Genomic DNA, 11,440 nt, shown 5'->3' with positions numbered 1-11,440 from the left:
GTGCACCAAGGAGCCTCACGTTGGCCAGGAGCGAAGACTCGTTGGATCGGGTTGATGAAGTTTTTCGAAATTCGTAAAAATTCTATTTAGAGACGGAACGGATTTTTCCACCGTCAGAATATTGAGAGTTGAGACGTCAAAGCCTGTGACAGTTTCCATCGTCACTGCCGTTGCTAGCCGAAACCATCAAAGAGTCCTTTGGATGAAGCGCCGTAACGCCTGTCACTCGTCGTTCGCAATTGACAGATTAAAGAAAAAAGATTCGTTTTTTGTTTACGCTTCGTGGGAAGAATGTAAAATATTGACGACGCGTTTTGTACTTTACGACGCTCGACAAACAATCCACAACACCCGCCGCCCCTGGCTCTGGGTAACAGTTCCAGTAGCGGAAACGGTAACGACTTTTTTTATCAATTAAACCCACCATTAAAGTGTCATTTCAGTGCCATCTTCCCGGGGAAGATGACAGGCCGCCCGGATGGCGGACGCAACGATGTGTCGCACAAATTTATGATTCACCGACTCAGCAGCGCGTGAAGCGCCCGGGAACTGCGGACGCACGTGTTGAGAATTCCTCCAGGAGTCTTTAAGTTGAAGTTTGGTTGTTTTCCGTTTTTTTTGCTCGTTCGTTCCGTGTTCTTATGTGACACCAAATGTGCCCGCCAGCTGTTGGTGCGGTGTGGTCGCCAACCTTCAAAAAAATCCCGCCCCACGACCGGCCCGCCCGGAATCGCATTACAGACTCAAATGTAGCGCGTCGTCCACCCAACATTCTGCCGTCGATCGACTTCCATCCATCAGGCAAAAGCGAAACATCCACCATTTTATGTTGTTTATTTCCTCCATCGTGTTTGTGCTTCCTCTGCTCCCGCTGACTGCTCGCGTAACTAATTTATTCGCGGCCACTTTGGCTCCCCACCCGGAACACCGACGATGACGGCGAGCCCAATTCTTTCGTGCCACCGAATCATTTACACCGAAAACGCATTTTGGCACCCCACTCACCCTCGGAGGAAAAGCGTGGAAAACCCTCGGGTCCGAGCCACTCGGGAACACCCGTCCTCTTGGTGTGGGTTCGAAACCCGTGAGGCCCGGAAATGGACGCCCCGGTCGCCTTTCTTCTGAGCGCCCAAAACCGGCCCGCTCTCCTTGTGAGCGTCAGAAGCTCGAAAAAAAAGCTCGTGCCCACCAACACACCCACACGCGGTCACACGCATACACATTTTTCTTTGTTTTGTTATTGTTTGTTTGTTGGCCGGTGTTTTGTGTGCTGGTAAAACAAACGGCAAAAGGTAATTAACATTTTAATGTGTTTCGACTTTTTGACGACCACGGGGTCCGTGGTCCGGGGTCGTAGAGTATGTGTGGTGGTGTTAGGTTTGTCGCGCTTCGCTGGAGTCCTCGCGGAGTTCGGAGTCCCATCCATTTGCCATCGCCGATACCGGCAACCGGATTCGTCGGGTCTCCTCCCAGGGGTCTCTTGGCCGTCGCCGCCGCCGGTGCGTCTGGTCTGGTGGGTCACGAGTTTAGCGCCTCTTTGACTTGCAGATGGACTAGCCGTGTGGGGGGCCGTGGCAGCCCCGGCGTCCCGGGCCGGAAGGCGTGGCCTTCCGAGGCCTCCGTCGCCATCAAATGTTTGTGTATACATGCACATAAATAATAATTATGCTACTGTTACCGCTGCCTTCTTTTCGCTGCCGGCCTCAGCAACCTCCATCGGAACGGAATGGACCCAGGCAGGCAGAGAACAAGAAGCGGAAAACAAACCAGCCCAGACCCGGGCCACATTGTTGCAGGTAGCGCGACTAGTAACCGAATGCATCCATAACCCCCCGGCCCAGCCCAGCCTGGGTAATCGAAACCCGACAGCAGAGGAGTTCTAGAATTTCAATGACTTTGAACTTAATATTAATGAACCGAAAACTATCGCGCCCATGTCTTCCCTCCGGGTGCGTGTTTATTTTTTTTTTGCTTTTTTGATGGGTCACCCTGTATTTTGATTAATTTCCACCGGTTTGTCAAACAAAACAATTTTCCCAGCACATCGGGGAAAATACCGCGACCGCCGCTCGAGATTTCGATAAGGCTGCGACCCGAAGGTCGTGGCCGGGGCCACTGGCAGGCAGGCTTCGGCATCGGAAATGGGTGATTAAATCATATTTTTCTTGATATACGACCTGTTCGTCGGTTCGTCGAAATGGGCCCGTCGGTTATGGAAATTCGGAGTGCTGCGGGTGCCCCGCCGTTCTTCGCATAGTTTTGGGTTGTTTATTTAAATTTCTTTTCCCTTCGATCCGTCCCACTCTCTCTCTCTCTCTCTCTCTCTCTCGCACTGGTTCCACACGTTGTTTAGTTATTTGTGATTTATTTTCCCATTGTTTAGGAGACGCTGCCGACTGGCGCGGCGTGGCCGGGACGAAACGGTGAAAATTTATGGTGCCAAACAAATTGGAAGAACATCGACTTAATGGCCCCCCGCCCGATCGTCGCGCCAATGTCGCGCGGGTGAGCAACGACAACATGTGAACACACCACTCCTCAGGTCAGTCTGGCCCCAACAACAACAACAGCGAAACAAAGAAGATGTGCACGCGTGTCACGTGCACTCTCCCGCGGAGGCTCCCGAGAAATGAGTTATAACTCCATCAGCGAGCGCGCGCGCCTTGCGTTCGCGGGTATGGAACGAAAAAAAAAAAATGTTTAATTTAAAAGCCGAAAATATGCAGCATAATTATTGTGCTCGTCGAGCGTCGAGCTTTCTTTCCACTGGGTTCCCCGCCGTCATTGTTCTCGTCGTCGAGGAAAGAATTAATCACGCGGCTCGCGGCAATGACTTTCGCGGTTTACTATTGTTTGATTAACGAAAGTAAAAAAAAAAAAACATCGGAAACAGTGACCGGCACCGGCCAAACAAAAAGGGGGTGCGAGTCCTCTTTCGCATACTCGCAACGGACAAGTTTAATCAACGGAAACGTCACGGAAAACCCGACGTCAGACGGCGCACCACTCGGCGCTGATTCATGACATTTTCATTTCATCTTCATTCGCGCACACAGTTCGCGGCCCCAAAACTCCCGGTTTTTATTCTTTTCGGCCGGCCACATATGGGAGGGTCGGGCACCGCGGCAGCCACGTAAAAGCAAAAGCTCATCACCATTACGGTCACCGGCGTTCGATTCGGCGGCGCATTCGGTTCCTCTTCCCGCGGTGAAAAGTTGGTGCGGGGGACAAAAACCAATCGTCGTCGTCGTTGTCGTGAAAGGGAGTAAAAAATGGCACCCCATAAATAATAATTGCCATCATGTGTGCGCCATCACCGAGGACAGCACTGGAGCGTAAGAGAGAGTGAGAGAGAGAGAGAGAGAGAGAGAGAGAGAGCGAGTAAGGGACCGCGAGGATCGCGGGAAGCATTAACGCAATCGCATTTCAGTTGATTTATGCTCCCCGACTAGAGAGATGGCTCGACAGTGTTCCGGCTGCTGGTGACCGGGACGGTCACCATCCATTCTTTCTCTCTCTTTCCCGACAATCGAATTCTAGAAAGACTCGGATACGCACACCAAAAAACCCGGTGGAGCGAAAAAACTTCAAAAAACCCACCACCGAAAAACAAAAGCGGGCAGCATTAAAAGGAGTGACGAATCGTAATTATGTTGTACATATTGTAGGTGCGATTCCGCGGTCCGAACCACCGCCCCCCAAAAAGAGAGTGTGTGGTTCCGCGGTGTGTCGCCGTTAAATGAAATTGCCATCGGGGAAAACGAGAGTCCAGCAGCAGCACCATAATGAACATATGAGATATGAATTTCAATTAAAACTGAAAGTTCACTTGAGACCACCTCACGGCGCACGGTACCGGTCCGTCGGATCATAAATTTGCACGCCACGTGCGATATGATTAGTTTGCGCCACGGTTTTACGCGGCGACGAACGTTATTACCGATGACGGCGGAGATCGGTGCGATGCCGTTTTTTCATCTGCTGTGTGTCATCACGGGTTTGATCCGCACTGGTCAGGACTGGCCGATCGTCACCGGGCAACACCTAACCCACTCGCGCCAGGTGTGAATGAGAGCATAAAAAATGCATCGCCTCATTCGCCGTGCGGTCGTTTGATGGCGGTACGATGGAACCGAATCGGATCGAGGACGATCCCGCACTCGAACCCGGCCACGATGATCCTGATGGTATTTCATTTATTTTTATTATCCTTTCGCTCGCAGGCGGTACGAGACACACACCGGCTGCGATAGACTCCCCGAGGGCCAATTTATTGTAGAAAAAAATCTTTTGACACCTCGCGCAACAGCAGCCGTGGAAGGATATATTCGCGGCGGACAGAAAGGATATGAACACAAAAAATGATGGCCAGCGGCTGTACCGACGTCAGGACGACGACAACACAGCGACTTCGTGGGGCGTCCGTCATCGGCACGTCACATGCGCTGGCTGATGCATTATTATTCATCAATTTCTGCAGCTGGCGGGCCGAAAACAGGATGCACATTCTGCGAAGCCACCACACGGGCGACCTAATCTTCATATCCCGGTGGCACGTTTTGAGCGGCCCGGATTTTGGGTCCGTCAATGATTGGCTTTCTGTGCAACACAATCGAAACACAACATCGGAACATGGGATTGAAAATTTCGGAAATCAAAACACATTAACGTGTGTTTGGGGTGGCAATTTATGAAACCCGATGTGTGTCGTGGCCGTTCCCCGTTGCAGTTATCACTCCGCTACCGCATCGGCATCGTTCGGCAGACTGTCCCAGGTGACCATAAAAATAGTTTATTTATTCGAAAGCCACCCCTTTTTAGCTGCAACCCACGGGGGGCGCCTAGCCAGCGGGCCAGTTAGAGCTAGAGTTACCTCGGTTAAATTATTTATCCGATTAAAACAATCCGGACGAAGGTTCGTAAAAAACGGCAGGCTGCCGTAACCAAGCAACGGCCAGCCGTGGAGCGGTTGCTGCGCTGCGTGAAATAGAGAAATAAATTTTAATATTTACTCTCTAATCATGCTGCTGCTGCCGGAGCTGCCATCACACGCCACGGAGATGGAGTTTTTTTTAATTAAAACATATAATATTAATTTGTGAAAAGGTCGTCTTATTAGCGAGGATTGGGGCTCGGGCGTCCTAGGCCGCACAGCTCAACGCCACCACCGGCCAGCAGCCAGACGAATCGCGGCCGCCCGATCGATAAGCGATCAGATGGCGAGCGTGCCCGCGCTCGCGCATCTCCTAAATCTGTCTTACCTCACGGCTGGAGACCGAAAAATGAGCCAAAACACGGTCCCACGGACGAAATATTTGGCATTCTCGTTAATTAAGGCCGACCGAACTTGGCTTGTCAGCGAGCAGATGCTGCCCGCCGGAGGGTCCTTCTTCGGAAAACCGGGCTATGTTTATTTTTGCACAACCAACACGCGAGCTCGCCACTTTTTTTTATCCATTTCGGTGAAACGAATTGGTGGGGTTCGCACTGTTGTCAATCATCGGAAATTTAGTTTCGCCCGCCGTCGGAATCGGAAAACCCGAAAAAGGGGGAAGGCAAGGCTTATGAATAAAAGGCCCCTCACGAACCCCCCGGGAGCCGTCCCGAAAGGAGGGGCAAAAATATGTAATCCCCCCGGAGAGGCCGACAGGAAGAGCCGACCCCAAGCTTGGCCAAATTTATGACAGTGTTGAGTCATTAATGACCTGCCACGAAGCCACGGTGGAACAATGCGAGAAATTTATTATCCAATCAACCCCGATCGGCTTCGACGCTGGGAAGCGACGCCAGGAGCCGGAATTAATTCGCCCCACAGCGTGGCAGGACGTGGCCCACAGGGCGCGCGGTCGCGGGCAGGATGTCCTACTAAGTCGCTAAGCTGCTCAGAAATGTGTCCCGGGAATTCGACGACACGCTCCCAGATGTCGGACCAGGTACGCCCGCCGGAATGTGGCCTGTGCCCCGTGTGGACTTTCTTCCTTGCGTACCATACAGTACGCAGTCCGGGACGTCCCAAGGGACTCGTGTCGGTTTTTGTAAGGGATCCCACAATCCCCGGAAAGACCGTGACCCTTTATTAGTGGCCAACTTGCCGCGATGCGAAAGATCTCCTTCGGTCCGATTTGGTGTCTCCCCCTTTAAAGCGAGTGCCAGCGAGTGGTGAAGTGGTGGCCATTAAAGTGTCATCTCAAATTACAAAATTACGATGTCCGCCCGACGCAAAACACAGCACTCGGTCCGAGTCTGGCCCACTCTGGGTCGTAGCTCCAACCGACGGTATCGCTGGACCGTAACAGCACCACTCTCGCTTTTGCGGAGGGCTTTGCACTCCGTGCTAACTCTAATTTCCATCCATCATGGAAGGGCTTGTGCGGCGGGCGAAAAATGATCCACTTGGCCAACGTGCCGAAGTCCGAAAAACGAGCGGGGAAAAGGATAGCCGGGACGGTGAAAGCGAGACCCGGAGATTAGTGCCAATAGTTGCTCTAATTGCTGCTGACACTGCAACACACAACACGCACCGCCACTGGCTGGGCTGGGCTGGGCTGGGCTCCGAAACGGTTCGATAGGCTACGTCAGGAAGTGCAACCTGACGGACGCTTCGCCAGCCCATTTGCAGATGTCGGGCGCAGAATGTGGCAAAATTTCGTTTTCACAACGTGCACGAAAATGAGGCACCGCAAACGCCGGAGCGGAGCGGGAAAAAATGGGCTCGGTTAACCGCAGGCCATCAATAAGGCCTGGCCTCGGTCCCGGCTGTCGGCCGTAGAAAGGGTGGATCCTCTTCATATGTGCCAGACGATAAAGGGCGGTGTTGTAGCAGGATTTAAGCCTAAAAGAGAGTTGATTTTAAATGTATTATTTTAAAATATTTTGTATAAGTAACATTGGAGAAGATGGACTAACGAGGTCTGCAGCTTTATGAAATTAATTTCGTGAACTTTCGATTGTAGTTCAACTTCAAACTCATGTCAGCGCATGCTGCGATAAAATTTCTGCGACTTTTCTAAAATTCTTAACAATAAGCCATTCAATCCAAGTAACCGTGTGCCGATGCAATGAAATCACCCCGTTTATTCACCACTCAACGACATTCGCTTGCTACGAATTTCTACATTTCGGGCAACCTCCAGATACCTCACCGAAAGGGAAGCATTTGCGTAACGTACAACAGCAATAATTCTGTGGTATTTCTGAAAATTTCCACCATTCCGTAGGCCCAAATCAAACCCCTCATTTTAGCCAACCAAACCTCATCAGACGGGCAGCATCTGGGGCCCGTGAAGGACTTTCTTCCCCCAGCAGCGTCGCCCAGATGCCCGAAAATTGCCGCCCCAAAAACCACAAGCGCACGATTGCGAAATTGTCCAAATTTTGAACGAGCCGAGCCCAGCAGCCGGAGCAAAGTACGGCCGTGGCCTCCGGTTTGCGCCGAGCCTGTCTTAAAGCTGACCACAGACGGTGAAGCTTCATTACGCACCGCCGCACCGCTGCCCACCGCGGCCGCCGCGGGACTTGCGCCCGGGAAGAGAGGTGCGAGAACTCGGGATAAATTATGCGGTGAAACAGTTCCAGTCACGTGTGAAGTTTGCCGCCAGAATTTGCCCGGCACCAGAGCTCCGTCCTCTAGCTATGTGTGGTGCGCGGTTCCTGGGAGCTACGGAAATTAATTATCAAGATGTCGGCCATCGGTGGACGGCGGAACGATGGGGTGGCGGCACCGTGGACCGGTGCCAAGAAAGCAGATGCGCTTTTGGGACGAAGTTTTTGTTTTCGTTACGTGTCGTCCCGAAATAACGGACTGGGACGGCGCGCCCGCCCGCGGCTTGGTCCGGAGGGCGCGGAGACCAGAATGAAGTAACCAGCGCACACGTTGTCCCTGAACTCTTTACCGAGGGACGACGAGGAAGTCCTGGAAGTCGTGTGCGGCAGGTCAACCCCAGGCTGGCACAGTGTCAACATAAAGTCGGGGAGAGAATTGTTTGCAGCATTTCGGTGGTGCGCAATCCGACGACAAACCGTAACTGGGACGGGCGTTACAATGCTGCTAAATAACTGGCCAGTAACTAGGTCATCGCAGGTTGGAGCGAGCAGACCACCTGAACTAGAGGATTCACACCAAAAACTAACGCGACCAGAGGTTTCGATAACGTTTCGAGCTCGGGTGAGTTGCCCGGAACTTCAGGAAACGCCGCATTGATTCCGTGTTCGATCACGGAATTTTATCATCGTTTGACGTGGACTCCATCGTTAATCCAACCGCCCGTTAATCCCTGCAGCATGGCGCTATCAGCAGACTTTATCGTACTTTATCGAATCGACGAGAAAAACAGGTTCACCACCAGCTATCAACCGACGCGCAATCAGTAGGCACAGTTAGTGTAGCTTTAGCTTCCGGCGAAGAGATTCCCACACGCCATGGATCGTGCCAAAGTGATCTTGCCAGCTCTGCTGGCGTTGGTGGCGCTGGTGACGGCCCACGATAACCCCAGTTCGCGTATCGTCGGAGGATCTCCGGCGATCAGCGGGCAGTTTCCATCCCAAGTCGCGATACAAGTCGGTGGCACCGTGTTCTGTGGTGGTACCGTGCTCAACCAGAACCACATCCTGACGGCGGCCAGTTGCATCCTGGACGCGAACAACAACCTGGTGCAGGCGGCGCAGGTTACGGTGCGTGCCGGTGAGGTGGTCTTCCAGCCGACCCAGCTCGCCCTCGCAGTCCAGCGGATCTTTGCCCATCCTCACTACAACCCGTGGACGTTCGAGAACGATATTGCCGTGCTGCGGTTGCTGAACAACATCAGCTTTCCGGCCGTGGCCACTCCGGCCGTGGCACCGGCCGAGCTGAACCGTCGGATCGTGGCCGATGCCACCGCGTGCGAGGTGGTCGGTTGGAACTGGACACCGGCGATCCCAAGCGTTCCCCTGCAGGTGCTGACGGTCACTGTAGCTCCGCGGGCAACCTGCGACGCGATGCACAACGGGATCCTGCAAACCACGATGCTCTGCACCCAGTACCTCCAGGCTACGCAGGGCGTATGTGCTCCGGCCCGTGGCGGAGGACTGTACTGCAACAACCTGCTCACCGGAGTGGTATCGTTTGGGTTCGGCTGTGGTCAGAACTCCACGATGACCGTCTACACGCAGGCCCGCTACTACGATCTCTGGATACAGCAGCAGTTCAACCGGACGGACACTCCGGTCGCCGGTCCAACGCCGGCCCCGGGAGTCGAGGGTGGCCCGGGCAAGGCCAGTGGCCTATCGCTTTCGGTGGCCGTCGTACTCGTGGCGCTCGTCTCGGCCGCGCTTACCCAACAGTAGTTAGTAGTTTACGATCGTGTCCCCGTAGAGCTAGTTCTTAATAAATCTTTCCCCACATCACTGATTTTGTGTCCTGCGATTCTTTTATTCGGGCCCTCCCTACAACGACGTGCTGGCGTAGAGACCTCCGACACCGAACACAAAGTAGAGCAGTGTGTAGAGCATACTGTATCCCAGGAAGATCATGTAGACGATGTACCCGAACAGCGTGTTGGGATCGGTTACGGAGTGCACCGATGTCTCCGACGAGTCCTCCAGCTTTGCGGCACCCTCTACGTAGTCTCGCAAAATGGCCAAACTCCACTGGCTGCCCGCAGTAGCACTCCCCACATCCACCACGTCCACCGCCATCCCGCACCGGCCAGTCTCGTCCGGAACCACCGACAGCATGGCGTACGGTTTCAGATTACGCACCAGCAATCCACCCTCCACCAGGAACGTATCCGGTTCGTTGCAAAGCAGGTGACCCACGAGCGTCGGGGCGAAATCGAGTTCGTGGTTCTCCAGAATCAGGATACTTTTCTCCAAGAAGCCCGCCTGGTTCCGGCGCCAACCGAGCACCACCGTGCCATTGTAGAGTTCGCTCAGCGCCGGTCCTTCGCCTCCGGGTATCGGTTGTTTGGGGAACTTCCCAAAGGTGCTGAGCACCACGAGCCGCTGCCGGGGATCATGAGATGGGTGATGCAGTATCCGATCGACACCACTACTGTACGTCCTCCAGGTTACTCGCGCCGTACCATGGCGTACGAGTAAGTCCCGAGGAGGAGCGCGCGTGGCACACCGTTCCGTCGTAAGGACGTACCTCCGGAACGGCTTATCGATGATCCATCCACCACACACCGGGCTTTCGTTGTGCTCGATGGCGACCTGTTGACGGACCCCCGGCGTTAAACCATAACTGTCCTGGTTCCTCTGCCCCGCTCACCGTCGTCTACTTACAAAGTCGGGAAAGTGAAACTTCTCGCCAGAGACGACCGCACAGAACAGGCCCAGGGTGACGAATCCGGCTATTAGCGTGTTAGCGTGAAGCAATGCAGTCGCCATCGCGAAACGTTGAAACTATGGCATTACGGTGTGACTTCGGAACCGGATCCGGGCCGGGGCAGCGTTCGCTTATCGCTACCAAGAAGGCGACCGCCTTAACGATATCGCGGCCAGCACACGATATCAGCACTTGCTATCGGAGTTCCTCCACGATCTCCCCATCGCGTTTGGGTTATCAACGGAACATGTTAGTTCCTCGCGCGAAGTGGATTAGGTGCGCTCATTAGTCACTCCCTGGTGACCTGGTGGTGGTGGTGGACTTTTCGGTGCACTTGTCCCGCTCGTATCCAAAACAAAGGTATCAAAGTTGCAATCGAACGTTGGGTGGATTGTGATAACAATGTGCAAAGGGACCGATGAGGCAGCAAATCGAAGCGAAGTTCCGATTGCGTAGCCAAGCGCCCAGCCTTTTTTTGTCGAGCAGTTCCGATCATCGAAGTTATTTACGGCAAAAAACCGGTACAAAAACGGAACACCTGCAATACATCCGGCCCTCATTCTAGCATTCGCATTCTCATACGGAAAACTCATCGGAAAGTCCTTGCGAACGTGTTCTCAGCACCACGCCGGGCGGGGTGCGTTGGTCAAGTGAGTGGAACATATTTTTTCCGCAGACCCCAGACAGGCAGGGGAACACGGCTGGGGCAGTTTCTGGGAAAAGTTTTTCCCATTCAAGACCTATCACTCATCTGCCACGGCACTGGCACTGGATGGAGACTGGCTTCTTCGGGTGAGCGATTATGTTTCTTCCATTTCCCGCCTTTGGCGACCTATCAGAAATCCAGGCGATGGACGAGAAACTTCGATGTCCTAGGTCGGGTCGGGCCCGATCGGTGTAACGGGGCAACGGGGTGTGTGACCGGTGCCCGGTGAAGATCTGCTGATCGACAGCTAATATTGCATTCCGGTCCCGTGCTTTCGCCCTGACCAAGGATAGTGAAGGGTTTCACCGTTCTTGCCGTTAGTAGTTCGAAACTGTTCGTTACAAAGTTGACCGGGGCCATTTTGCTTGCGCCCCCTCGCCAGACGACCTGCGACCGCGACCTCGCCCGGACGAGCAGGACTTGGGTGGAAT

General features: G+C 53.7%; 2 protein-coding genes across 2 annotated transcripts; one reads left to right on the top strand and one right to left on the bottom strand.

The window, feature by feature from the left end:
• Positions 1-8,418: 8,418 nt before the first annotated feature.
• LOC131215127 (trypsin-like) lies at positions 8,419-9,321 on the top strand. The gene has a single exon (XM_058209510.1). The coding sequence runs from the start codon at positions 8,419-8,421 to the stop codon at positions 9,319-9,321; it is 903 nt and encodes a 300-aa protein (XP_058065493.1).
• A 99-nt stretch (positions 9,322-9,420) lies between these two features.
• On the bottom strand, positions 9,421-10,365 carry LOC131215126 (uncharacterized). The gene is made up of 2 exons (XM_058209509.1): positions 10,261-10,365; positions 9,421-10,188 (listed from the first exon to the last, which is right to left on the bottom strand). Exons 1-2 carry the CDS (start codon positions 10,363-10,365, stop codon positions 9,421-9,423), a joined length of 873 nt encoding a protein of 290 aa, XP_058065492.1.
• Positions 10,366-11,440: the final 1,075 nt, after the last annotated feature.

This window comes from Anopheles bellator, chromosome 1 (genome assembly GCF_943735745.2).
Source record: "Anopheles bellator chromosome 1, idAnoBellAS_SP24_06.2, whole genome shotgun sequence".
Taxonomy (NCBI): Eukaryota; Metazoa; Arthropoda; class Insecta; order Diptera; family Culicidae; genus Anopheles; species Anopheles bellator.
Note: the sequence above shows the minus strand (reverse complement) of the source record. Positions and strands in the feature narration are given on the sequence as shown.